The 27,791-nt window shown below is 60.6% G+C and overlaps 1 protein-coding gene across 5 annotated transcripts; it reads left to right on the top strand.

Moving 5' to 3' along the window:
- The first annotated feature begins 7,242 nt into the window (after positions 1–7,242).
- On the top strand, positions 7,243–27,086 carry SEMA4A (semaphorin 4A). Of its 5 annotated transcripts, none has more exons than XM_059413684.1 (15): positions 7,243–7,261; positions 13,778–13,945; positions 15,516–15,676; positions 16,580–16,642; positions 16,901–16,999; positions 17,232–17,337; positions 18,024–18,140; positions 18,377–18,501; positions 18,654–18,826; positions 19,826–19,976; positions 23,138–23,318; positions 24,692–24,810; positions 24,898–25,055; positions 25,319–25,419; positions 25,778–27,086. In XM_059413684.1, exons 2-15 carry the CDS (start codon positions 13,807–13,809, stop codon positions 26,368–26,370), a joined length of 2,286 nt encoding a protein of 761 aa, XP_059269667.1. In that variant the 5' UTR covers positions 7,243–7,261; positions 13,778–13,806; the 3' UTR covers positions 26,371–27,086. The 5 variants fall into 5 exon arrangements, with proteins under 5 accessions (XP_059269667.1, XP_059269669.1, XP_059269666.1 ...); XM_059413686.1 differs by lacking the exon at positions 7,243–7,261 and adding an exon at positions 12,490–12,508; XM_059413683.1 differs by lacking the exon at positions 7,243–7,261 and adding an exon at positions 12,898–13,051.
- Positions 27,087–27,791: the final 705 nt, after the last annotated feature.

Genomic DNA, 27,791 nt, shown 5'->3' with positions numbered 1-27,791 from the left:
AAAAAAAAAAAAAAAAAAAAAAAAAGAATCATCTATGTCAATCTCCCCTTGCTTTTCCCTGCCTCCCGGAAACTCTTTATCTGCCTTAAAACCAAAGAGGGCTTCTTCCAGAAGCCAAGGGAAAGGGATGCTTGTACGGAGCCCACTTTCTGCTGCTCCGCTCTGCCTGCTGCGCGCACCCCGGGGACCCCGTGAACATGGTGCCTGAGAGCAGGTGTGGAGTCTTCTCTGCCGGCCTCTGAGGGAGGAGGGCTGAGCCAGGCCCCGGGCCACTCCACCCTTCCACTCTACCCGGCTGAGGCTCCGCAGTCTGCCCCGCCCCTGCCCCACCCCTGCCCCAGCCCCGGGGTGACTTGGCTGCCCAGTACCAGCTACACTTGCTTTTGCTGTATTTTATTTAGACAAGAGATGGGAATGAGGTGGGAGAAGGGGGAAGAAAGGTTCTTTGAGCCTGCCTCATCTGGAAGCTGGAAGCGTGGGCTCCGGAGGTCAAGGTCACGTGGGTGCAGGGGAGGAGGGAGAGGGAGGGGAGTAGAGAGGGTGGGAGCCAGCTGTGGCCCCATCCCAGAGGAGGAAGGTGAGAGGGGTGGAGGGTGTGCGTCAGTGGTTTTGGCAAACACTAAAGAGCCCCTTGCCCCCCCCCCCCCGTTTCCCATCTGCACCCCTTCTCTCCTCCGCCAGTCAATACACTAGTTGTTTCTATCCCCCGCTGTTGTGCTGTCTGTCTTTGTCGATGGGCGCCACCGAGTGTCCAGACACACACACACACCTCACATGGTCTCCCACATCCTCGTGCTCACTGCTGCCCAGCCGCACCCCTGCTCTGGGGGAGACCAGCGGAGGCCCCGGAGCTTGTCAGACACACACCTGGGTCGTCTGGTGGCTGGTGCGTGGGGCTTCCGGGTAAGCTGTGCCCTCCCCTTGCAGGGCTGTGCCCCTGTGGAAGTCCCCCAGAGAGGCAGAGCCCACTGGAGGGCCTGGCCTTCCTCCCCACTTTGTGCTCAGCTGGGGACAGTACAGTCGTCAGGGAGACTCCACTCCAGTGGAAGCCATACCCGGGGACAAAGGGGTGTCTCAGGCAGAGTGGGAGCCCCAGGAAGGAGTGGGGGGCCCATGGGGCGTGAACTCTGGTGAGCATCCTCTCTCCCGCCCATCAAAGATTCCAAAGCATCCCTGCCCTATTTCAGTGGCCTCTCCTGGTCTGAGCGGGACTGTGGCCTCTGCCGCTGGGAACAGGGTCTCTGAGCTGCCCACGGCCGCACTGCGGATAGGTGGCCAGGACCCCAGGGCGCGGGCGTCAGCCCCCACCTCCACCCCCGCTCCTGTGAGTGCACGGTCCCCTCCGAGCAAGGAGGAGCCTGCTCCGGTGTCTGCTCCCTGGGGTAGGGGAGTCCCGCGGCAGGGAGCAGTCTGGGGTGATGGCGACCCCGACCGGGAAAAGCAGCGTGGGTGAGGGGACAAGCCCTCGCAAGTCCTGCTGGGAACCCTGCTGTCCCGCGGCCTGCGGCCCGGGGCCCCCGGGAGAGGGATGCTCACGGCCAGGGCTGTGCGCTGGAGGAAGCGGCCCCTGCCTGAGGCGGGAACCCCCTTCCCGCCCTTGGCCGGAGGCGCCGGAGCCCGTCCTTGCACTTCCCGGGCCGGGCACCCGAGGGCGCCAGAGCGCCGCCCGGGCCGGGACCTCCGCGGGCCAAGGCGGCTGCGCGGGGCTGGGGCAGCAGGTGCGTCCGCCGCGCCCCCTGCCCGCGCGCCCCCTGCCCGCGCGCCCCCTGCCCGCGCGTCCCGCTGGCCGGCCGGAGACTGTTCATTTTAAGAAAATGTTTTGTGTCCAGTTGTAACGCCCCGTTAACACGGAGAACGCGGGTAAATACAAAGAGGGAAAAGTCATCCGTTTTCCACCCCCCAGGGCAGGCACCGGCGGGTTTCCTTCTAGATGTCCGCGGACACGCGCGGCCGCGGTCAGGCTCTCCCGTGCCGCTGCTCAGTCGTCAGCACGACCCGGGGCAACACGGATCCCTCCGCGGGCCGCCCAGGCGGCACCGCCGACCCGGCCCGACCCGGCCCGGCCCGGCCCGACCGCACTCCCGCCGCCGCACGTCCCCAGGGCTCGGGGGTTCCAGCACGTTTGCTTGCCCGCCCCGCGCGGGCCGACCTCCTTGCTGACGTCGCTGGGCGCTTCCACGGGATAAATGTCGGATAAATGTCGGGTCGGGACTAGCAGAGGCCCGGGGGCGGGGGCGGGGGCGCGGGGCGCGGGCAGGGCTGTTGGTACGTGGCCGAGCATCCTCCAGAGAAGCCCGACCCTTCCCGTTCCCACCTGCCCCGAGCTCACTGTTCCCCAAGCTCCTCCCCACGCCGAAATATCTACCCGTTTTAATCTTTACCAACTGGAGAGGGAAACAATTACACTTCATTGTTCTTCGGAATTGCGTCTCCTTGAAAAGAAGTTGAGTGTTTTCTCATTCACGTATAATGGCTTTTGCAATTCTTCTGGAATGAGTCGTGTTTCCATATTTTGCTGTTTTTATTGGGAAAATTATCATTTTCATATTGGTTCTTAAGATTAGGGGAGAAAGCGCTCTCTCTTTAGCTATGAAGCTATATGCTTTGCAAATATTTGATAAAGGATATTTATTATATAAAAGTACTTTAAAAATGGGTAAGTGTATATATAACACCTCATTTCACCGATCGTCTCTGGATATTTAGGCTTGTTCTCATGTCTGTGGTTATAAATAATGCGGCAGAGAATGCCTTTTCTTGGAGTGTTTCAGGTAATTTCTTATGATGGAGTTTCTGTGAGTCCCCTGCTGATTAGTCTGACTTTTTTTTTTTTTTTTTAAGATTTTATTTATTAGAGAGAGTAAGAGCATGAGAGGGGAGAAGGTCAGAGGGAGAAGCAGACTCCCTGTGGAGCTGGGAGTCTGATGTGGGACTTGATCTTGGAACTCTGGGATCATGATCTGAGCGGAAGGCAGTCACTGAATCCACTGAGCCACCGAGGCACCCCTCATTTATTTTTTAAAGACTTATTTATTACATTTTATTTATTTATTTGACAGACAGAGGTCACAAGCAGGCAGAGAGGCAGGCAGAGAGAGAGGAGGAAGCAAGCTCCCCACTAAGCAGAGAGCCCGATGTGGGGCTCAATATCAGAACCCTGAGATCATGACCTGAGCCAAAGGCAGAGGCTTAACCCACTGAGCCACCCAGGCACCCCAAAGATTTATTTATTTATTTGAAAGAGAGAGAGAGAGTGAGTGCGCACAGGAGCAGGGTGGGGGGGGCAGAGGGACAAGCTGACTCCCCGCTGAGTGTGGCGATCCCAGGGGCTGGATCCCAAACCCTGAGATCAGGATCTGAGCAAAAGTCAGGTGCCTTAAAGATACAAACATAGTGATCCGAAGGGGCACGTGTACCCGAATGTTAACAGCAGCAATGTCCATAATAACCAAACTATGGAATGAACCTAGATGTCCATCAACAGATGAACGGATCAAGAAGATGTGGTATATACACACAATGGAATACTATGCAGCCACCAAAAGAAACGAAATCTTGCCATTTGCAGTGATGTGGATGGAACTAGAGGATTTTATGCTGAGCGAAATAAGTCCATCAGAGAAATACAATTATCATATGATCTCCCCGATATGAGGAAGTTGAGAGGCAGAGTGGGGGGTTTGAGGGGTCAGGAAGGAAAAAATGAAATAAGATGGGATCGGGAGGGAGACAAACCGTAAGACACTCTTAGTGCCGCAAAACAAACTGAGAATTACTGGGGGAGGGGGAATATGGAGAGGAGCATGGTTGGGTTATGGACCTTGGGGAGGGTATGTGCTATGGTGAGTGCTGTGAAGTGTGTAAACCTGGCGATTCAAAGACCTGTACCCCTGGGGCTAATGATACATTATACGTTAATAAAATTTTTTAAAAAAGGAAGTCAGATGCTTAACTGAGTGATTCACCCAGGTGCCCCACTAGCCTGACTTTAAATTCATGAGCAGAGGGTGCTGGGTGGCTCAGTGGATTAAGCCTCTGCCTTCGGCTCAGGTCATGATCTCAGGGTCCTGGGATCGAGCCCCGCATCGGGCTTTCTGCTCTCCTCGGAGAACCTGTTTCCCCTTCTCTCTCTGCCTGCCTCTCTGCCTGTTTGTGATTTCTGTCTGTCAAATAAATAAACAAAATCTTTAAAAATAAATAAATAAATTCATGAGCACACACGCCTGGGACCACCGCCCCATCACCACCCCCTGCTGCGGTCCCTAGCTCTGACCACTCTTTTCCAGAGGACTATGTCACACCTTCTCCTGTCTCTTCAAGTTCCTCTCTTCCTGCTCAGCTGCTGACCTGTGTCCTTCTCCATTCCGAAGAGACGGCTCTTGCTGAGGTCCGTGTGCCCTGCTCAAGGCCGACCCAGTGGTCTGTACTCAGTCCTCGCTGCCCTTGGCCTTGCTTGTCACAGAGGACGATGCTCTGCTCCCTGTCAGTCCCCACTGCTGGGTCTTCCTCTTCTCTCCCTCCTCTGACGTCCCCACTCCTCTCTGTCTCCACCGCGGCCAGGACAGGCTTCCTCCAGGCTCATGGCCTTAAGCACCAGCCACACGTTGCCGACTCCCAGGTGTGCACCTTCAGCTCGTTCCTTTCCCTGAACCCCAGACCCGATGCTTCTGGAGTTTAGCATGTCTGCACCGATGCGCCCCGTTCTGCTCTGCCCGTCGTCCTCCTCACGTTAGCGGGTGACCATCCTTCTGTCCGGCGGCTCGGGCGGAAGCCTTGAGTCTACCCTTAACTCCTTTTGTCCTCTCAAACCCCACATTCAGTTTCCCAGAAGATCGTGGCAGCTCTTCAGTACAGATGAGGAAGTGAGGAAGCCAGCCTGTCCCACCCCAGCCACCTCCTGTGCGGATTACACGATGACACGTCAGTTTCCTAGTTGGCCTCCTGCCCTTGCTCCCGAGGTTGGTTCCCCACACAGCAGCACAGTGAGCCTTTTTATTCTTTTTTGAAGATATTTATTTATTTATTTGACAGACAGTGAGAGCTAGGCAGAGGGCCCGATGCAGGGCTGGATCCCAGGACCCCGAGATCAGGGCCCGAGCCCAAAGCAGACGCCTAGTGACTGAGCCACCCAGGAGCCCCCAGCACCGGGAGCCTTTAACAGCTTGGTCACACTCTGCTCAAAACTCTCCAGAACCTCCCTAAAGCCGTCTGTGGAAGAGCGAAGTGGCCTGCACAAATGGCGCGCACAGTGGCCTGACCACCCGGGCACGTGGCCCCTCACTCCCGGCCCCTCCACGCCAGCCGTGGCTGCCAAGTTCTTCCCCGACTTCAGGGGCCCCCCTCTCGCCTGGAACACTTTTCCCATCGAATATTCTGGGGCTCGTTCCTTCACTCTCTCCAGTCCCTGTTCAAACGTCACCGTCAAGGACAGCTTTCCCCGAAGAAGTTTCCTTCCTGAGCCCTAACACTTCCCAGCCTCCCCCCTTTATTCGTCCCCACTACGGTGGCGGTCATACTGCATTCGCATGTTTGTTCATCTTCTGTCCTCCATCCCGGGACGCATGCGCCAAGGACAGGTGTTGGGGTCTGTCTCATTCAGGCGATGACTCCAGCGCCCAGCGCGGTGCCCGATCACACAGCGGGCACTCTGCCAGCGTCGGCAGGCGCGGGAGGGGAATCCCTCGGGGCGAGCACATTCGCAGGGACCTGCCGCTCCTGGCTGCGGGGCAGAGGTCACCTTCCCACTTGAAGCAAAGCACCCGGGAGCCAGTGCGGAGAGAGGCTGGGCCGAAGTCATCCAGCTGCTGGTGGGGTCCAGGGCTCCTGGCTCCCAGAAGATGCTGTGGCGACTCAGCACTGTGGGAGGACCCGGGACTTTCTGAAGGAAGGGGTTCTTTGGGGGCAGGCAGAGAAGGACAAGAATTCTGTCGGGGGCGCCCGGCCGACTCAGCCCGTGGAGCGTGTGGATCTCGGGTTGTGAGTTCAGGCGCCGCGTTGGGCATAGAGATTACTCAAGAAGTTGTTCTGGGGGCACCTGGGGGCTCAGTCAGTAAGCCTCTGCCTTCAACTCGGGTCGTGACCTCGGGGTTCTGGGATCGAGCCCCGCATCGGGTTCCCTGCTCAGCGGGGAGCCTGCTTCTCCCTCTCCCTCTGCTTCTCTCCCACGCCTTGTGCTCTCTCTCAAATAAATAAATAAAATCTTAAAAAACAGAGAGAGACACTCTATCTGGTGGAAATGAGAGGAAGGCCCACTGCAGGTGGAAACTGAAACTCGAGGAAACGCTGGGTCCGGGAGGTCTGGAGTCCAGCCTTCCGGAACCCGCCGGGACTCCACGGGGACTTCACGTTGGCACTGTGGGCACTGGGGAGCCCGCGGGTTTGAGCCCGAGAGAGGAGAGCCCACGTTCCTGTGGGCTCCCTGGCTGAGGTCTTTCCGCCTTCATATCTTTGTCTTCCCCTCATCTGCCTGTTGCCCTCAGCTGCCCGGGGCCCCTCTGTGGCCACAAGTAACCCGCTCGGGCCTCTCTGCCTTTTCCGTGCCCCCCGCCCTCACCAGCTCGCAGGCCGGCACTGGGAGGGGCTGAGCCGGACCCTGCCTCCCTGCAGCCCCAGCGCCACCAGGCCCTTATCCTGCCACCCAGGAGCACGGCTGGAGAGGGATCGGAGGGGAAGGTGCTCCCTGGCCCCGGCCCCTGCGGTGACCCTGCGGGCGGGGGGGGGGGGACTGTCCTCCCCTCCCCCTCTGGGGCCAGGCTGCAGGCCCTCACAATCCTTGAGCTGGTTCTCCGTGCTTAGTACCAGTCAGTGCCAGCTGGCAGCTCTGGCCGGAGACCGAGGCGGCGCGAATATGGGGGAGGGGAGGAAGTGGGCAGGGGCCAAGGGGAATGGGAGCCAGGATCCGAAGCCGGTGGCCAACATGGGGGTCCCACGCACGAGGGAAAGGTTCAACTGATGAGTCTGAGGGCTTCAGGAGCAAGAGAGGGGACGTCAGGCCCCCAGGCCCCCAGTCTGGCCCTCCTGCCCTTCCCCCTGCAAATCTAATCTTCTCACCACCCACCTCCACTGCCGCCCCCTGACGCTGTCCCTAGCTAATTTGTCTTGGTCCCTTTAAGAGCTGCCTGGGAACTGGGGCACTGGAGGGGGCTGGCAGGGCCCCCACCCCCTCCCCCTGCCATGCCCGCCTCTGCTCCGCCCCTGCCCCATACAGACTCTGCTGGAAGTCTTGGACGCCGGGGTTAGGGTCTCCACTGCTGGGCTGGGGGTAAGGCTGAAAGTGGTGGGGCAAGGGGACCGTGGTCCCCGGGGGAGGGCATGGGAAGGTGGGATGCCAGTTTCCTAGGACTCTGGGCACCAAGTATCTGTGCCAACTTCAGTGAATAACATAGGGGGTCCTTCCAGGGGGTCCTCCGGCCTCAGGCTGGGGGTAGGGAAGCTCCGGGGGTCTTGAGGGGCAGAGCCTGGGGGGGAAGCAGCCCTGTGTCTCCTCACCCTCCCCTCCCCCATCTCACTTTCCTGGGACCCTCCTGGGATAAACTCCATCAGCCACTTGTCCCTCCTGCAACTAAAGATGTGGGACCCTGGCACCCCCATCTTCCCACAGGTGGGGAAACTGAGGCTAGGCAAGCCAGAGGAAATGGAATGGTGCATACCTTAGCAGGAGAGATGGGGATTAGGCTGCAGAGAGCTTCTCCCTCCTTCTCGGCCTGGAAGAGAGGACACAGGGCACTGGGTGTCCAGCACAGTTCCAACCACAGCCCGAGACTACATCCCCACCGCGTCACCGGGACAGCCTGGCTCCTTCCTGGAGTTCTGATTCAAGGCCAGGAGAGGCTCCCCGAAGCCCACCTGCGTAGGGGTGAAGTAAGGCAGGGGAAGCTGGCAGCCTCCCTCCACTGTGCTTCCTTGGAGTAGTTCAGAAATGTGGTCCTTACGCTTCTGTTCCAGGAATGGCACCCAGTTCCCCTAGAGGGGAAGGAGGTGGGGGGAAGACCCAGGGACACTCGCAGGCGGGAAGTCCTGACCTCTTCCTTCCTCTTGCGCCACGAGCTCAGCTGCCTCCGACCCTGCCACCTTGATTTCCAGTCACGCCTCCCCCCCCCCGCTCCCATGCGCCCCCATCCAGGGGCAGAAGAGCCTGGACAAGCGGGCACTCTCTGAGGCCCCAAGGCCAAGGGGCCGCCAGCAGGGGGAAAGGGACCGTGGGGGTCAGTGATGGAGCTTGGCTCGGAGTCCATTGCTGCTTTCAGCACAAGCCCTGCCCAAGCGGCCCCTCCCCAGACGGAAATGCTCACTGGCCACCCGAGCCCAGACCCGAGTGGGAATCAGACTCGGTCTCTGAAAGCCCGGTCTGGGGCTGGCAGCAGCACACTCACTTCCTTCTTCTTAGAAACACTATGAAGTCTAGAAATGGGCCAAACTGCTCCCAGGTAGGCTGGAAAGCCATTATCTTACCTCTGTGAATCAGAGAGAGCAAGCAGGCTGCCCAGGGTCGCACAGCCAGTCTGAGGCAGCCCAGCCTGGGACCCAGGGCTCCGGCTCCCTGGCCCCCTGGTCCCTGCTTTACAGTCCTCCCCTAGGCCCAGAGAGGCCAGCCTGGAAGGAGCGTTGTCAACTGCTCCTGTTACCAGTGAGGAAGCTGAGGTCCGGGGGGTACGGGAGAGCAGGGAGGGGTCCGGGGTGCTCAGTTCCGGGGCCAGGAGAGGACACAGGCCCAGGTTCAAAGCTCCCAGCCGGAACCCTGCTCCCCCCTTCAGAGGGGTGAGACTCCAGCGCAGGCTTGTCTCTGTTTTATCTGCGTCTGGTCTAGACCTTAGAAAGCCCCTTCTGCAGGAGTCTGCTCTCCGCCCTCTTATAGCAGCGCCCTTCTCCCCCTGACAGGTCTCAGGGGGCTAGCCAAAGAAGGCCGTGGCACCAGCCTGAGCGTGGTGGTGGACCCCTTCCCGGGGGACTCGGGATACTAAGAACAGAAGAGGGCTTCTGAGACCCAGCCTCTCAGTTAATCTGCCCGGACATCTGTGGGTTCACTTGCCTCCTCCTTGGCAATCTCAGTCTGCATGGGGTCAGGCTGGCTGGCAGCTGGCTGGGACCCCTCCTACATAGACGCAGTTCCCAGGGAAGAGCGAAACCCAGAGAAACGGACCCCAGGAAAGAATTTAGCACCATATGACCCCTGAACCCAGCTGGGGGACATCTGTGAGGTGATGCCTGCTGGATGGGGGAGAAAGAGCTGAGCAAGGCCCCCCAGGGGCTAGTGTTCCCTCCTGCCTACCCCCCACAGCTGGATCCCCGCCTCCCCCACACATGTGGATCCGTGAGCCGCAGAAGGTGGGGCGCAGGGGGACACGAGTAGGAGGAGGAAGAATATGGGGAGATTCTAGTCCCTCCCACTTAGAGATGCGGTCGCCATGGTGACTGAGGACCAGTGAGGCGGGATGGGGTTGAGGATGGGGGGCGGGGGCGTGGCAGGGACCGAGGCACTGGGAGACAGGAACTGCCCAGCGTTGGGGGGAGGGAAGCACGCTGCATCCCGGAGCTCCAGGTAAGGAAGCGGGAGAACTGAAGGGAGGGGGCGAGGGGGCGGGCCATTGTCTGATGCTGCCTCTGCCCTGAGGAGGGGGCAGACGGAGGGGTCGGGCCATTGTGTGTGCTACTCTGCTCAGCCTTCCAGCACAGTCAGATTGGAGGAGGAAGCCTAGGAGGCCCCGGCGCAAGGCTTAGGGAGGTCGGGCTGGGCGGGTGGCAGGAAGGCTGAGAGACAGTGTGGGCGGGAAGAGGCGGGGAGGCTGGGCGAGTGGAAGCCGGGAGCATCCCTAGTGCCTGACACACAGTAGGCTGCTCCGCATAAGTTGACTTGACTTGGCTGTGATCATAAAAAGAGAGCAACAAGGGGCAGGGCAGGTGGGGTGCAGGAAGGGGAGCCAGGAGGCTGGTGTTCCCCACGACTGGGCTCTTCTGGGGCTGCCCCTGAGGCTGGAAGGGAGAGGGGCTAGGGGGCGTGGGATCTGCTGGGTCATTGGCAAAGTCTTTCTCCCCACTCCTGGAGCCCCTCTCAGTGAGGTATCCATGTGCCCCGGGGCACTGAGGAGACAAAGTGCCCCAGAGTTCTCTGGTGAGCACAGGATGGGGAGGGGAGGAGGGTGAACATGGGGTAGGAGTGCAAAGCGTGAGCACAGGGTAGGGGTGCGGGGGGGGGGGAGCATAGGGTAGGAGCAGGTGAGCACAGGGTATGGGTGCGGGGGGGTGAGCATAGGGTAGGAGCAGGTGAGCACAGGGTAGGGGTGCGGGGGGTGAGCACAGGGTAGGCGTATATAGGGGTGAGTATGGGGTAGAGGTGCAGGGGGTGAACAGAAGGTAGGGGTACGAGGGATGACCATGGGGTAAGGATGCCGGGGAGGTGAACATGGGGTAGGGGTCCAGGGAAGGTGAGTACAGGATAGGGGTCCAAGGGGATGAACACAGGGTAGGGGTGTAGGGGGAGGGAGCATGGAGTAGGGGTGTAGAGGTGAGCACAAGGTAGGGGTGCAGGGGGTGAGCACAGGGTGGGGTGCAGAATGACACCTCCATCTCCCCTCCCACCTCTAACCCCCACAGCTAGATCTCCACCCTGGGCCAGAAAGCTTGGCAGAAAGGGTCTGCTGTTTGATGTGACCGAGCGGCCGTGGGGGAGGAGCCCCCAGAGGAGGTGGACCCTGGGGTGGGGGACATGGCTGAACTCGGCATTGCTGCTACTGGGGGGTGCCCAGGCTGGGGAGAGAGGAGCCGGAGGACCGCCACATTGGGGCTATGCAACATCACGGCCCCTCAGACCTTGTCCCCACACCCCTGACCCCTTCTTGCCACCCCCCACCTGCACAACCCTCCCAAGACCTCCCCTGCTTGGCCCTGGTTTCTTCATTGGGACAGGCAGGAGGGAGGTGGGGCTCTGCCAGCAGGGGGCTGGAGGCTGTGGGCAGGACTTGCTACGTTGTCTGCCCGCCTGGTGCAGAGGGAGATGTGAGGGGGTCCCCATCAGAAACCATCAGCCACCTTCAGGAGGCCGCTGGAGAGCCACAGACCCGGCGCACGGGGGCCCTTCAGAATGCGGGCTCCTGCGGCTGCCCAGGTCACGTGCCCCTGACCCCAGCCGGCGGCGGGCTCCCCAGCTACAGCGGGCGGCGGTGTGGACTGCGGAGTCTGACTCCAGGGCCTCCCATGCAGGAGAGGCAGGGGCGGGGCGGGGTGCAGTGCCCTTCCTCCGGTCTGGGTCTTTCTGCGACCTCGATGGCCCTCCTGGGTGTGGGGCTCCTGCCTGCCAAGGTTTCCGTTCCCTCTTGCACTGGGAGTCCCCTGAGAGACGTGCTCTCAGCCAGGAGAGCCCGAGCCAGCAGCACACACCCTCCCAGCTGTCGTCCCCGCCCAAGTGGCTCCGAGCTGAGGGAGGACAGCGGGAGTAAGTGCTCCCCAGCCACCGGGTGGCCTAGGATTTCAGATCTGACTCTAACTTGGCTTCTCCCTGGGGAGCCTCCCTGAGCCTCACTCGCCTCACCTGGGAAATGGGACTACCATGGTAGCCAGCTGCAGAAGTTCTTGGCAGACCAGAGCTCCATCTCAAACTATTCGTGTTGGCTGGAGGCGCTGGGGAAGATGCCCGGGGCCAGAAGGAAAATTCCTGGGTCCCTGGGGAAGGAGGAGCTAAACCCAGCTGTTGAATCAAACACTTCCAGAGGCAGGAGCAGGGCATCGGGCTGAGACCGTGGGCTGGAGCTCCTTCCCCCGCCTCCCCCACCCACCTCCCCCCACCAGAACTCCTCCCTGTGACCCAGATAAGCCAAATCTGCTGGAGCAGAGAGGCCCAGGGCCAGGGCAGGTCCCAATCTGGGCTGGGAGGTGGGGAGGTGCAGAAGGTGGGGTCCAGGTGGGACTTTTCCAGGGTTCTGGGAATCTGAAAGACTTTCTCTAGCGGCTTGCCGCCCCTTCCCCGGCTTCTCCCAAGGACCTGGCCACCAACCCCTGTGACAGTTGTCTGGAGGGGTCTTGCTGAGACCAGCCCCGAGGAGAACGGAAGAGAAATGGGAGCGGAGGGATGAGGAAAGAGTGCTGGGGTGCCCAAGAGGAAATTCTAGGGAGTGACCTGGGCTGCGTCGTGGCCAGAGGGCTGGCAGGACAGGAAGGACTCCCCGCCCGAGGAATGGGCATCTGAGAAGGAGTTGGGTCGCGGTTGGAGTCAGGTCAGCCCAGGGATGGCCATGCTCTTAACCCAGCAGCCAGCCAGCCTCCGGCTGAGCAGGCCGGAAACTCCCCACTTCATAGGCTGTGAGCCCTCAGTGCGAGATGTGTCATTAACTCTGCGTTATGAGGCTCCCCCGGGGGCCTCCAGGGGCAGGTGAGCTATGGGGGGGGGGTTGGGTGCCCCAGCAGTGTGTCCCAGAGGTGTGACCGCAGACGGGACATGCTCTGGGCCACCCAGCCTGTGCTGCCCCGAAGGGGACCGAGACCGGGCTGCAGAGGGACTGGGTCGGCACAGCTGCGGGTAAGAGCCGGAGGCTCAGCTGGAAGTGGGGGTCTGGGGGTCAGCCAGCTGCAGGCCCGTCCAGGCCCCCAGCCAGGAGGAGACCTCATCTTGTGGGCAAGCCGAAAGAGGAACAGCGAAGCCCGGGTCATGGCTCCCAGCTGCGAGGGCTCGAGCAAGAGTAGTCATTCCTGGTCTGGTCAGACGGGATGTGGCATGACAGAGGGTAGAGGGGTGGCTGACATGACCCAGAAACCTTCTGGCCTTTTCAGCTTTCTGGACGGACAGGGAGAGAGGAGGGGAGACAGAGGCGAGTCTCCTTTCTTTGACTGCCACACCCCCCCACTTCCGCCCAAGCCCAAGCCAGGGATCTGTCAGGACTCGAGAGGTGGAAATTCTGGTTTTCCAGAACTCCCAGGGCTGGCTCTGGCACTATGGGCACCCGGAGGGCCGCGCTCCCGGCCCAGCCGGGCTAAGGCCTCTGTCCCCTGCCTCCGGGGCCTGGGGACCCCCTCCACCCCAGAGTCCGGCCACCGGGGTTTCTGCGCTGTGGCTAGCTCAAGGGTATGCAGGAAGGGGCAGGTGGCTGGGGGTAGACCATCCTGGGGACACAGATGCAGCGACCCGGGGAGACAGACTCCAGGGAGAGGGTCAGCTGCGGACGCTCGGGCAGCGCCGGGAGGCTGCTGGGCTCCTCATCGCCGCCCTGCAGGGAGGGGGCCAGGTAGGTCTGGGCAGCAAACAGCCGCAGGCCGGCGCCTGGCTGAGCCGAGGGGAGCGGTCGGAGCAGGCCTGCCCGGGTCGTCTGAGGCCAGCGGACAAGGCACAGCCCCAGGGTGCGCGCTGGTCTGAAAGTGCGGGGAGAGGCCGGCCGGCTCACCTCTGCGTTAAGTGGGGGAATCTGCTCTCCAGAACCTCCCCTTCCGGGGGCCAGGAAGGGCTTTGGGGTCTGGACTCTGGGGAAGGGAAGGAAAAGAGGAGACAGCAAGAGGGACTTCCTGAGAGTGAGGAGAGCAAAGACAGAGCGGGGCCAGGGCCCGGGGTGGCCGGAGGTCAGGGCGACGGCCTGACGGCGGGACTCGGACCCGGAGGGCAGTGCGAGGCAGCGGGCAGGCGCCTGCGGGTGATGGAAGTGAGACTCTGCGGGCACCCTGCAAAGGAAGCTGTCCCCTCCCCGGCACCCCCACCCCCACCCCCACTTCTGCTGCCTGGGGCTCTCCCATTGGTCCCCGGGGGGGGGATGTGGTGAGGAGGGCTCACGCTGAGAGTACCCAACGCCTGTTTCCCCAGAGCCATCTGGTGACAGCCTCCCGCTGAGCATGGCCCTCCCAGCCCCGGGCCGGAACCCCTGGAGCCTCCTGGGCCTTCTCCTCTCCCAGCTGCTCCTGGCGGTGCCGCTCCCGCTGACTGCAGGGGGCGGAGGGCAGGAGCCCATGCCCAGGATCACCTACCGCGCAGGTAAGGGTCTGAGGGCCAGAGGAGGACAGAGACCGAGGGAGAGGGGGACGCAAGGGCCGGGGCCGGGGGTTGGAGATTGTGGTCTCGCAGCGCCAGACACTGAGGAAGGAGTGAAGAAACCGTGTGGCGAAAGACTGAGGGACAGGAGGGACCGGGGCGCTTCTCAGAGGTGGTGGCTTCCTCAAGCTGGGCACTGCAGACCCTAACGGCTCTCACACACACCCCAAACCAAGGCCCGTGCTAGGAGGTTATCCGTGGACCCGGCGGCCCAGGACATGGCAGGCACATGACAACCACATGGACCGTGCCGGACCGTGTCGTGTCCGGTGCCATGGGCCCCAGGAATAAGAGAATCAGGGTGGCCTGCTGGGGTCCAAACCCTGGGACGCTACCGGCTGGTTTCTTTCTTTCCTTCTTCAGATTTTATTTATTTTACACACAGAGAGAGAGATCACAAGCAGGCAGAGAGGCAGACAGAGGGGGAGGGGGAAGCAGGCGCCCCGCTGAGCAGAGCGCCCACACCCCTGAGACCATGACCTGAGCTGAAGGCAGATGCTTAACCTACTGAGCCCCGCCAGGCACGCCTGTCGGCTGGTTTCTTGCTGAGGCTGTAGGGGCCCATGTTTCTCCTACTTCCAGGGAGAGGTCCGGGAAGGACATGGTCCTGCAGGAGGTGTGGGTGCTAGGGTTACCAAAGGAGGCAACACTCGTCCGTGCTCAGGGGGCTCGCAGGCTCGAGTGGGGAGGCATGTCAGCAACGAGCTGTGCGAAGGGGGTTCGGTTCTGTGAGCTCTGGGGGAGGCCTCCAGCACCTTGCTAGCCTCTCCTTTTGGTCCTGAGATTGTCAGAGCTTCCAGAAGTAAGTCTTAGCGAGATGGTCCTCCACCGAGGGCCAAGGTGCCAATGCGCCCGTGAGGGGATGGAGGAGCTTGTCCCTGTTGCTGGCGTGTCCTTCCTGGAACCAGCTCGCCTCCCCCACCCCGGAGACATCCAGCCATGCCAACAGGGGCCTCTGAAGACCGATGGTCCCCTCCGCTCAGCCTCTGGCTGTGATTCTAGTGGCTGAAGCTTCCTGCTAGAGGAGAGGAAGGGGGGTCGGCAAGTGTGACCCTACAGCCCACAGCTACCCCGACACACCGTCCCATGTGGCTCACAGTATCTTCTTGTCTGTCCCTCTGCCTTCTGCTCCCCCTGCTCCTCCCTGGGGAGGATCAGGGCATCCTTCCCCTGCCCCCAGCGCCCCCCAGGCCTGGAACAATGTCCATGTGCCTTGCTCGATTTCCCGTCCCTTTGTCTATCTCTTGGGTGCAGGCCACCTTCCCCCAGTCCCAGGTTGTCATTAGCCTGTCTCTGGCAGCCTCTTGTCTCTCCTATGGGCTCAACACAGACCTCCTATGCTACGGGCAGGGGGGGGAAGGGGAGCCGCTGATGGAGAGCGGGTCCAGCTTCCAAGGCCAGGGGAGCACACTCTGCCAACCCTTCTCCTCACCACCCCCCACCGTGACCTCAGGAATCATCTGCCTGCCCAGCCCTCCCTCATCACTCACCCCTTCTCATCACTTCCCAACAGGGGAGGGACACAGGGCACTCAGCCTCTTCCACCAGAAGGGCCTCCAGGATTTCGACACCCTGCTCCTGAGCGATGACGGAGGCACTCTCTATGTGGGGGCTCGAGAGGCCATTCTGGCCTTGGATATCCAGGACCCAGGGATGCCCAAGCTGAAGAACATGGTGAGGAGGCCGGGGATGAAGGGTGCGGGCCGGGTGCGTGGGGGGGCGGGCAGCTGCCGGGGGCCTGGACTGCCCACACACGACTCACTGCGCAAGCGCTGTCCACTCTAACCCGCGGCGATCAGTCATTCCCGACGCAGGTATCTGGTCTGCAGAGCAGATAAGAAACACCATGGTGGCCTCACTGCTTGCTGGTACCATGCATCCTGGAGGAATAACATTAATTGCTAAAATGGATGATACGGAAATCATTGACACTGAAGGAAGCGTGGACTGGAGTTAGATCAACAGTACGATGTCCACCTGCTGGCAGAAATCCCCGAAGCTTCCGTGTCAAATCATAGGGACACTGGGGACACTGTGAGGAGGACAGGGGGGAGGGAGGAGGGATGGGGCCGAGGGTCCCTCATCTCCCTCGCTGTGTCTCTCAGGGTGTGGTCTCTGGGCCACCTGTGCATACGGGATACTGGCTGAAAATGCAGATTCTCTGAGGTGTGAGCCAGGAACTGACATTTTAAACAAGTTCCCCAGGAAACGTGTGGTTTGTCGACTGCCGCTCTGCCTAGCCCGCTGGGTACTGGGTACTTTCCATATGACACTCGTTGTGCCCTCCGGAAGCCTGTGCAATGGCCTAGGACCCCTCACCCAGGGGGTGGCTGAGCCTGGATTCAAACTCGGGTCTCATTCCACAGGCTGGGTTCTCCCGTAGAGCCGCACCCTCCTGAACACCGGTATCCTTCGGGCAATAGCCAGGGTCAAGGGCTGGTGTTATTATAGCTCATCAGTGTGCACTGACCATTGTGCATGCTGGTGGCTTTAAAGCAGACCCGAGGAGAGGACAGCAGGTCAAAGCTCGAGCAGAAGACCTCACTGCCCTCTCCCTCCCGACCCCTACCGCTGCAGATCCCCTGGCCGGCCAGTGACCGGAAAAAGAGTGAATGCGCCTTTAAGAAGAAGAGCAATGAGGTGAGTGGAGGTAGGGGTGTAGGGACACTGGGTGGGGAACCCCCAGTCCCCAGACCATCACTGGATGGCACCTGGTTGGGCCGGCAGTGGAGGAGGCTTCTTTCCTAGGCGATCGCCTGCATCACGTTCTGTGAAGATGTCCAGGGACATCCCCCCCCAGCAATTCTGGGCCCTCTCCCCACCAGGAAGTGGGGGGGCAGCCCGTGGCCCAAGCGTGTGGGGCAAGTGGCCAGACACCCGGATTCTCTGTCTCCCCAGACACAGTGCTTCAACTTTATCCGCGTCTTGGTCTCTTTCAACGCCACCCACCTGTACACCTGCGGCACCTTTGCCTTCAGCCCTGCTTGTACCTTCATTGTGAGTTACGGGGCACCAGCGCCCAGACCCGAGCATCCCTACTCACACCTACACCCTGCCCCCGCCCCTCCCTACCCTCTCTAGCTCTGGAAAACCCTGCTCTTCTGGATGCGGGACCCTCGTGAGCTTCTTGGCCCCAGTTCCCCTCCACATCCCTCTCCCTTCCTCACGCCCCCCATTTCCCAGACATGAGACTCTGGCGTTCTGGCCCCCAGCCTCTCCCCCCCTTTAGGAACTCCGAGATTCCTACCTGTTGCCCATCTCCGAGGACAAGGTTGTGGAGGGGAAAGGCCAGAGCCCTTTTGACCCTGCCCATAAGCACACGGCTGTCTTGACAGGTGAGCATCAGGTTCCCGGCAGGGACTTTCCCGGGTCGTTCTGTGGAATATGGAAGCTGACAGTTTCCTGAAAGGCCGGGGACAGAGGGAGGGGAAGCCGGGAGCCTCAGAGCACTAGATTGGAGGGGCACTCAGCACCCCAACCACCAGCTCCCCAACCACAAAGGAGGTGGGGGGAGAGGTGGAGAGAGGTTCGTTCACACAGGCGGGGGCGCCTGGGAGGGATCTTGGCAGAGAAGAGGCCTGAGGCTCAGCCACTTGTCCATAGATTATAGCGACATCACTGTCTGCACCCTCCCATCCACAAACCACAACGGACTCCCCACCCTGGCTTCCTGGAGGAGGTGGCCTTTAGCTTTTGAGTGGGACCTCGGAAATTGGGGTAGACACACAGGGAAGATGTTCCAGGAGGAGAAGAGTGGGACCAAGGCGTGGAAGCAGAAAGCACCGCCACCTCTGGGGAGGAAAGAGGGATCCTTTCTGGCAGGGGGTTCAGCTGGGCATGCGAGGGAGCAGCCAGGGAAGGGCCGGACAAGGCCAGCCTGCCGAAGGACGAGGAGGGAGGCTCTTCCTGCCGCAGGAGTCCCTAACAAGGGTGCTCAGTGGGGTCTACCAGCTGGGCTGGGCTGTGGGCGCCCCAGGAAGCTGCACCCTCCATCGAGGATGCCTCCTGCCCTCTCCCCTAGATGGGATGCTCTATTCTGGCACCATGAACAACTTCCTGGGCAGCGAGCCCATCCTGATCCGCACGCTGGGACCCCAGCCCGTCCTCAAGACCGACAATTTTCTTCGTTGGTTGCAGCGTAAGGACCCGAGCCCCCAGCCCAGGTCTGGCCTTGCTCTGAGCGCGGAGACCAGGCCCGAAAGCCGCGGTTCCCGAACCCCGCGGTCCTCTGTGTTAGGGGGGGGGGGGCCAAGCCGGTCCCCCCCCCCCCGCCCCCCCCCGCCAGCCGTGGGGCGTCCCATCGGGCGGCACAACCGGCCCGGGGTGGGGGGGTGGGGGGCTCCCAATCCTAAGCCTCCCCGCCCCGCCCCGCAGCGGACGCCTCCTTCGTGGCCGCCATCCCTTCCACGCACTTCGTGTACTTCTTCTTCGAGGAGACGGCCAGCGAGTTCGAGTTCTTCGAGAAGCTCCACACGTCGCGGGTGGCCAGAGTCTGCAAGGTCTGCGGCCCGGGCGGGGGGCGGGGCCGGCCGTCGGGGGAGCCACTGGGGACGCGGCGGAGGCGGGGCCTAGCTCTCACGGCCCAATGGGAGCGGGACGGGGGCGGGGCGACGGGGGCGAGGCGGCCCTGACTCCGCCCCCGCGGCCCTAGAACGACGTGGGCGGGGACAAGCTGCTGCAGAAGAAGTGGACCACCTTCCTGAAGGCCCAGCTGCTGTGCTCCCAGCCGGGGCAGCTGCCCTTCAACGTCATCCGCCACGCTGTCCTGCTGCCCGCCGCCGCCTCCGCCGAGCCTCTCGTCTACGCGACCTTCAGCTCTCAGTGGTGAGCAGAGCGGTGGGGACGCAGGGGCGGCACGCGTGTCGTGGGGCCCAGAGCGGCCCCTGCATGCACTTCACCTAGGAAGGCATGGACCCGTCACCACGTCCCAGGAATCTGACTCATGACCTTCGTGGAGGTGGGAAAATTAGGCCCAGAGAGATTCTTTCTGGTTTATAACCTGCCCCCTTCCAAGAAGGATAGGAGGCTTATGGAAGGGGAACGTTGACACCAGATAAGGTCAAACCGATGAAATGGGAGTAAAAGGAGAACGAGAAGGCAGGGACAGGGTCAGCACATCACAGATGGCTGTCGCTGGTGCAGTGTTGGGATGCTGGTTACAAATTTAGCTCTGAGCTTCCCAATGTCCAGAGCAAAGAGGGAAACACCATCAGTGTCACTAAGATAAGAATAGTCATTGCTTGGAGGCTGGGAAAAGTTCATCGATTTGCTGTGATCTGGCCCCACAGTGTTTAGGTGTCTGATGACCGTATGTCAGGTACCAAAGGTATCTGCTGTCAGCAGGGCCTGGTATCAGTGGCATCCAGAACTGAGAATGTGGGGTGTGCCACAATCTGGCTAAAGGGAACAAGAGAAACCTGTCTTCACAGACCAGGGCTGAAGGAATAAAAATAGTCTCATAGTCAGGCTCTGGTTGGTTGTCCCAGGACCAGGAATCCAGGAGGCCCAAAGGATCAGGGCTTCATCATCAGGGGCAGGTTCCATGGCCCCTCCAATGGGTACAGCCCAGCCTGGGCAAGACAGGAAGGAGCTGCCCCAAGACCTGAGCCCCAGCTAATTATCCTTAAGGATAATCCTAAAATGAGCCAGAGTGAGGGGCTCTCCTGGCCCCTATCATGGGGGTGGTGGGGGAGGGGCAGTAAACAGCAGTAGGCCAGCTGGGCGCTCCACACTCCTGCCTTTCAGGGCTTTCTCACAGGGGTGGGCCAGGCCTGGAGCTGGTAGAGCAGAGGAGATGACTGTGTCTGCTCTGGCTGTCCCCAGGCAGATCGGTGGGACCAGGAGCTCTGCTGTCTGTGCCTTCGCTCTCAAGGACATCAAGCGTGTCTTTGAGGGGAAGTACAAGGAGTTGAACAAAGAGACATCACGCTGGACTACTTATGGGGTCCCCGAGATCAGTCCCCGGCCAGGCAGCGTGAGTACCACCCCCCACACCCAGCAGTCCTCCGCTCTACTGATACACACATGTCCTGCATATGGAAGTACCCATTGTGGCACGATCAGTGTCTGATAAATGTTACCCAGTCCTGTCTGCTCAGGTACACACCTGCTCCTGTGGCCCACATTCCACAGTTGTCCGTGCATCCTACACACAGAGAAGTCCCCCCGCCGCTAAGTGCACCCCAAGTACCCAGGTGTATCATGGAGGAATCAAGGGAACCCTGGCTGTGCCAAGAACTGCCTGGGCATCTGATTCTGCCTTTCTTATTTAACTTCTGTGTTTTGATCAGAGTTGAGTTCTGTAAATACCGACAGCATTTACAGAATCTTACAGATCTACGTGGTCTGTTACCAAAAACAGCCCTATGCAGCGTCCTACACTTTTCCCCCTGTAGAGGGACAACCTCTTTTAGCTGAGCTGATACCTTTTGTATTTATCTCCAAATCTCTAACATACTGTTATTGCTCCTTCTTGATGTTTGAGTTTCAGTAGGATGTATCGAATCCCCATTCTGGGTGGTGACGATATCCCTGTGCCCCTCACCCCTACCCAGGCACGTAGGCACTGGAGCTGGCCTGCAGCAGCCAGCAAGAATCGTTTGGGGGCATCTGTTTCCAAGCTCATGTGTGCTGACATGACGCCGGTGGCCTGAGACCCGCGGGAATTAGGGCAGCGTGACCCCGCACCCCCGAACTGTTTTACCAGCACACCAGTGCACCCAGCTGTCATCTCCCAACAGAGTTTTATAGTAATTTTGGTTAGATCAGTATTTAGATCAGGACTCATGCACAGCTGAGTCAGGAAGCAGACCCTGATTACGTTTCCTTTTTGCATAATTTCAAAATTTCCCGGGGGTGTGTAACTATCTCTCTTCTTTTTCTTTCTTTTTTCTTCTTTTACTTTCTTAATTTTCTTTTTCTTTTCTTTTCTTTTTCTTTTTGTCTTTTCGCTGCTTTGTTTTCTAAGCTCTTATCATTCATTCTACCCCAGACCCTTCCTCAGTGATCTGCATCTCTTCTGAAGACAGATGCTTTAGGCATTCTAACGGGTTTGCCTTCCTAGAGGTGGTTCCCATGAGCTGCAGCCCAGACCTGCCCCCCCACACACACACACTGCCGCCATCCTAGAATTTCCCTTCTTGTCTTCTGGGCATTTCCTTTGTATTTCTCCGTGAAGTCCTCGTGGTTGACATCCCATGGCTTCCTCTTTTTTTTTTTTTTTTTTTTTAATTTTTTTCTTTTGTTTTTTAGGATTTGATTGATTGATTTATTTGATGGAGTGAGTGAGAGAGAGAAAATACATGAACAGGGGCTCACACCTTGTTGAGCAGGGAGCCTGACTGGGGACTTGATCCCAGGACACTGGGATCCTGATCTGAGCTGAAGGCAGACGCTTACCCATTTGAGTCTCCCACGTGCCCCAAAATAGTTTATTTGAATCAAAATCTAAGTAAGATATGTAACCTTGGATTAGCTGGGGTTTTTTTCTTTCTTTCTTTTTTTTTAAGACTTTATTTATTTATTTGACAGAGAGAGATCACAAGTAGGCAGAGAGGCAGGCAGAGAGAGAGGAAGGGAAGCAGGCTCCCGCTGAGCAGAAAGTCCAATGCGGGGCTTGATCCCAGGACCCTGAGATCATGACCTGAGCTGAAGGCAGAGGCTTAACCCACTGAGCCCCCCCGGTGCCCCTCTTTTTTTTTTTTTTTTTTTTTTAAGTTTACTTATTGAAGTAATCTGTACACCCGCGTGAGGCTAGAACTCACCCTGTGGGATGGAGAGCAGCATGCATTCTGATGGAGCCCGCTGGGTGCCCCTTGGATTTGTTGTTCTTTTAAGGCTCTTTTAATCTGTACGTTCCACCGTCTTCTTTTCTCTTGCCATTTGCTTGTCCTGTGGAATTTTTCTCAGTCTAGATCTTGGAGCTTCCGGGTCTCTGTGGCAGAGTTGCCGTTGCTCCTGCGTCTTGTTGGAGGCTGGGCCTAGAGACTCCGTCCAATTAGAGCTCCACGGGGGCATAAGACCGCTTCAGTAGTTCTTTGCTGGGAGAGGGTCTGTTTCCTCTAGGTCATTTAGCTTTTTGTTTTCTTTTTTTTTTTTTCCATCAGTTAGTTTTGGTTCCCTTTGTGTTCATGATTTAACTCACGGGTCTGATGGCCCCGGGTTCTCTGTTCTCGTGAGAAGGGCCCGTGAAGCTCTCCAGAAGCCTCTTCCATGGACATGACTGCCAGCGGGGGCTCCCTGATGCCCCACGGAAGGTGGCCTGGTCAGGCAGTATTCTCAGGGGTCCTCTGAGTCAGTATCAACAGGTCTTACCTCTGACCTGCAGCCAGTTTTCTGGGGCCCTCTTCCAGCCTTGTGCTTGGAGGGAGACAGCCTGGCTGCCGGCCCTGGGGGGCCGGGGGACCATGCCCCCACATGCACTGGTCTCCCCGCCTTCTCCCCCTGCTTTCTACGTGTGCCTGCTGCCCGTGTCCAGAGACTCTCTGCTTTCTGGTCTCCAGAGAAGGAGCCTCCAGTCCTGGGCCCGAGGCCTGCAGGGCCAGCCCCCCCACCCCCCATGTGTGGGACCTCAGCTTGCCCTCCTGACACGGCACCCCCCCACCCTCACCCCCCACTTCCAAAGGTGGCTGCTGCCATTCGTGACCTTTAGAGAGTCTGCCTTGTAAGTCAGACCCTTTTGGCTACCCCGGGGCTGGCTTAAGAAAATTCTTTCCTTTTTTTCCTGCTCAGTCTTTTACCATCTTTGATGGTTTGACTTCAGCTTTCACCCTGCGTCTGCCTTTGCTCTCGCCCTGCCCCGTCCCCCCATTTCCGGGGTAGGGGGAGGAAGTGAGAGTAGGTGCACGTGCTCCTTCTGGCATCAGAGTGAAACACAGATGTTCTTACCTCACATCACAGATGAGGAAATGGAAGCGTGTGGAGGGGAAGAGACATCTGCACAGCAGCAGCTGACGGAGTGGGGCACCGTGAGCCGGTGGCGGGTGTGCTGTGCTGTGTGCGGGGCCTGGAATTCAGCAGCCCCAGGGTCCTGAGATGAGGACTGCCTTGAGAGAGGGACCAGTGGGGGTGCGGGAAGGCGACAGTGAGCTTGCAGGGCAGAGAGCACTGACCTGAGGCTCCTCCTTCCCCTTTTAGTGCTCCGTGGGCCCCTCCTCCGACAAAGCCTTGACCTTCATGAAGGACCATTTCCTGATGGACGAGCAGGTGGTGGGGACACCCCTGCTGGTGAAGTCTGGTGTGGAGTACACGAGGCTTGCGGTGGAGACAGCCCAGGGTGCCGACGGGCACAGCCATCTGGTCCTGTACCTGGGCACCAGTGAGTAAAGTCTCCCGATGTCCCGCGGCCACCAGGTGGGGACTGTGACTCAGGCTGCGGACTCCGTGCACTCCCGCTCTCATTATGCAAATGCAGACACCTGCTATGTGTCTGGTGTCCCTCTGGGCTCTAGGATACGGTGGGGCCACCCGACAGCCCAGTGTCCACCCTGTCTGAGCTTTGAGTCTGGAGGGGGTAATGGACACAGAGCACAGAGGGCTTTGATGGCTGGACCAGGAGCTGTTTGTCTCCCGAAGCCCCATTAGAGCCGTGAAGAAGTGAGCCGGTGGCGGGTGGCTGGGAGTAGCCAGCGTGGGGGACAGTCCTTCAGGAAGTTGGCCGTGAAGAGAAGCGGGGAGAGGAGACTGGAGGAAGGAGGGGGCTCCTGCCAGCAGGCTTCTTTTTTTTTAAGATGGAAAGGTCCTCAGGCTGCAGGAGAGAGGCAACCGGTGAGGAAGTGAGCAGGCAGGTCAGGGGTGACTGGCAGGTGACGCAGAGCCAGGAGGAAGCTGAAGTCCAGGACACAGGTGGGGGGCAGCCCCCATGCTGGGACGGGGTGGGGAAGTAGAAGAAGGTCAGGCTGGGGGCGGGTGTCCGGCAGGGAGCAGAGGTGGCTGTCGCAGGCAGGGTTTGGTGTTCCGTACAGGAGGAGGACATGGGGTCTGGGGCTGGGGACCAGGGGTGGAGAAGCGGGGAGGTGTGAGGAGAAAGGGCTACATTCACAAGTCAGTGTGAAGGAAGGAGAGAGAGTCAGCAGGGGGACGTGCGAGATTGCCAGGCCTGTGTGTTGAAGGCCTGGTGGGGGTAGATGACCTTGAGCTTCCGTGGAAGAAAGCTACCGGTGCGCTGATCGCAGCCACTGTCTCCGCTCAGCGCCTGTTGGGTTCCAGCAGAGAGCAGGACCGACGAAAGCTCGGTGCCTGTGGGACGCATGGAGACAGACAACGTGTGTAGCACATGAGCCACGGACCTCGTGTGTTTTGAGATTAGAAATTGATTTGGAGGGAGGGAGGACCCCCAGCCACAGCCGGGGGGGTGCGATTTCTAACGACGCGGTCAGCGTGACCTCACTGAGGCCCGTGGAGGAGGGACACTCAGGGGAGCTGAGGGTGGAGGCTGCTGGGCTTTCTGCAGAAGCATGTGGCTGTCTTTGGCCCCAAGTCCATGGGGGTGTGGGTTGGGTTCTTGCAAGGGAAAGACAGAGGGGCAAGGGGTTCCAAGCCATTGCTAACAGAGTTCCCGTCAGCCCCACGGCATGGGAGGGAGCAGCCTGATGGGCTGTGCTGGGTTCTCTTTGGAGGAGTCTGGAGTCAGAGGCCATGCACGAGGGCCCGTGGAGGAGGTGACAGTCTCCACCGTCTGTCTCTCCACAGCCACAGGGGCCCTCCACAAGGCTGTGGTGAGTGGGGACAGCGGTGCTCATCTGGTGGAGGAGATCCAGCTGTTCCTCGATCCGGAACCTGTCCGCAACCTGCTGCTGGCCCCCGAGCAGGTGGCAAGGGCCCTTCTGACGAGCCGGGGCTGGGGGTGGCTGGGTCCCTACTGGGGGTGCAGAGGTCACTGTCCTTCTCTTTTTCAGGGCGCAGTGTTTGCAGGCTTCTCAGGGGGCATCTGGAGGATTCCCCGAGCCAACTGCAGCATCTATGAGAGCTGCGTGGACTGTGTCCTGGCCCGGGACCCCCACTGTGCCTGGGACCCCGAGTCCAGAACCTGCCGCCTGGTGCCCAGCCCCATCCCGTGAGTGCCGGTCCCGGACGGCAGTGGAGGCTGGCCCACGGGGACCTTCTTTCCCAGCGTGTGGGGCACGGTCCCACCCGGGGTCTCCCTCCTGGGGCCGAGGCTCCTCCTGGGGTGGGCTGAAGCGAGGGGTCTTGGAGCTGCCCCCGCCGCCTGGGTTTGCCTGCGTCTTCTCTGTGCTGACCCCCACCGCCCTCTCGCCCTCCGTCGTCTTCCCGCGTCCGTCTGTTTCAAGGCCTGAGGTCTGCTCTCTGCCTTCGCAGGAGGTCCTGGAGACAGGACACGGAGCAAGGGAACCCAGGGTGGGCTTGCGCCACTGGCCCCATGGGCAGGAGCCGCCAGCCCCAGGGTCGCCCCCAAATCAGTGAGTGTGGAACGGGGGGAGGGTGGGGGGAGGCTCAGGTGGCTGTTCCCCCAGGACCCGCCAGCTTGCGAGCCCAACACCCGACCCGGCAGGGATTTCAGGCCTGGCTTCGGGCGGGCGGATGGGAATTCCAAGCGGGGATTCCGGACTGGGGCTGAAGTCGGTTGTGGTGTCAGAGTGGGAGTCAGATGAACCAAGGTTAGTCTGGGGTCCAGACTGGAGACAGACGAGGGCTCAGCTTTGAGTGTGGGGGCCGGACTGGAAGGTGGAGAGGGGGGGTCAGGGTCCAGATGTCGGTAGAGCTTTCCTGCCCTCCTGCTCCCCTGCGCTTAGCCGTATCCGCTTCCTTCATCTCCAGTTAAAGAAGTCCAGGCTGCGCCCAACTCCATCCTGGAGCTCCCCTGCCCCCACCTCTCGGCCTTGGCCTCGTACCGCTGGACTCACGGTGCGGCCGAGATCCCAGAAGCGTCTTCCGCGGTCTACAACGGCTCCCTGGTGCTGCTGCTGCAGGGCGGGGTAGGAGGCCTGTACCAGTGCTGGGCCACAGAGAACAGCTTCTCTCACCCCGTGGTCTCCTACTGGGTGCACAGCCAGGACCAGCCCCTGGCCCTGGACCCCGAGCTGGCAGGCATCCCCCGGGAGCGTGTGGATGCCCCACTGACCAGGGTTGGGGCTGGTGCCGCCCTGGCTGCCCAGCGGTCCTACTGGCCCCACTTCCTCACAGTCACTGTGCTCCTGGCCTTGGTGCTTTCAGGGGCCCTCCTCCTCCTCCTTGCCTCCCCGCTGGGGGCGCTCCGAGCCCGGGGCAAGGTGCAGGGCTGTGGGACCCTGCCTCCAGGGGAGAAGGCCCCCCTGAGTCGGGAGCAGCACCTCCAGCCTCCCAAGGGATGCAGGACCTCTGCCGGCGATGTGGACGCTGACAACCACCCCCCGGGCACAGAGGTGGCGTAGGCTCTGGGCAGGGCTGCAGCCATGTAGGGCAGGGTAGGGCGGGATGCCCAGCTGGGCTGCCTGGGGGACCTGGGGCAGTGTAGCCCCAGGACAGGCAGGAGCACAAAACACCGCCTTCCTGTTGTGCCGCCGGTGGTCCTCAGCGGGCCGGACACAGCGGCCTGACCCCCCTGGGCTGTCCCTCCGCCACGCACGGGGCTCTCCACCGGGTCGTCCCAGGCCCGGACCAGACGAGACCTGGAGCCCATCCTTCATCTCCGGCCATTCCAAGACCTTCCAGAAACATGCTGCTCCAGGAGCCCCTGCGACCTGGGACTGTTCAGGCCCCCGTAGTAACAAACACGGAGGTACGAACGACACAGCAGGCCGCTGCCCGCTGCCCAGAGACCCCACGGGGGGCTGCTGCCGCCGCCACCATGGACACCAAGTCTCTGCTGTTCCGGGTCCCTGCCCGGAGCTGCCCCTCCCGCTCCCTTACCGGCCGCGCTGCTGGCTCCTGGGACGTCCTTCTGGAGGTCTGACCAGCTTCCTTCTGGTTTCAGCCGGGGCAGATTGTGGCCCCTGCCGTGGCTGGAAGGACGGGGTGGTCTGAGCCTCGTTCCCTCCTCCACTCTGGCTGACCTCCCGAGCCTTCTCCTCTCCCCTTTCCTTTATTTGGGGATCCAGACGACCGCTTGTCACAGACAGTTTATTTTTTATTAAAAAGACAAAGCTCACGACTCGCGCTGTTTTCTGGGAGCAGAAGGCGGCCGCAGAGGACGGCAGGATGGAGGGGGCGGCCGCGGAGGGCCTCAGCGGGCGCAGCGCGGTCCGTGGGGCCAGCGCTGTCCACGGGCAAACCGCCTCTTCTGCCGCGCCGGCCGCACCCAGAACCAACCCTGCAGCCCTTTCCTCATCCGCCGCCCACGCACGCCATTCCCTGTCTGGGCAGCTGCTGTCCCCGCTGTCCCCAATCCCGTTGCCCATGTCCGCGGTCGGTGTCCACTCTTGGCGGACTGAATTTAGGGAGAGACCCTATGGCCACCCCCAGCCGGGGCATCCCCTTCCCCAGTCCCACAACAGCCCTGTGTGGGGCTCCCCCCGGGGGCTCCTCTCACCAAGACCCCGGCACTGCCCGCACTCTACGGCTCCTCCCCTCACCCGCGCTGGGTGTTCCCTGCAGGGTCCCAACGAAGGAGGGCTCTCGCCCCGCCCCCCACGCCCACGGGCTCTCTTTCCTGTTCGCACCCAAACCCAGACAGGGCGCCTTCTTGCCGCCCACCCACGGCTCCCCCGGGGACAACCTTGCCCTCTCGGGTGCCCTGTGCTCTGGCTTTCTGGCCACCTGTCTGCACCGATGACTCTGAAGCTACTCATAAGCCCCAAAGGGCCTTGACCTCTCTGCCACCTTCACACTTGGCCACTGCACTCCCACGACTCTT

This window comes from Mustela nigripes, chromosome 10, assembly GCF_022355385.1.
Source record: "Mustela nigripes isolate SB6536 chromosome 10, MUSNIG.SB6536, whole genome shotgun sequence".
NCBI classification, from domain to species: Eukaryota; Metazoa; Chordata; class Mammalia; order Carnivora; family Mustelidae; genus Mustela; species Mustela nigripes.
This window is presented reverse-complemented; position numbering and strand designations above follow the sequence as displayed.

Excerpts from the sequence above, each read along its gene's own strand:
- SEMA4A (XM_059413684.1), top strand. The coding sequence starts at position 13,807 with ATGGCCCTCCCAGCCCCGGGCCGGAACCCCTGGAGCCTCCTGGGCCTT. Across the intron at positions 16,643-16,900 it reads TTAAGAAGAAGAGCAATGAG|ACACAGTGCTTCAACTTTAT; the intron begins GTGAGTGGAGGT and ends CTGTCTCCCCAG. Across the intron at positions 25,056-25,318 it reads CTGGTGCCCAGCCCCATCCC|GAGGTCCTGGAGACAGGACA; the intron begins GTGAGTGCCGGT and ends CTGCCTTCGCAG.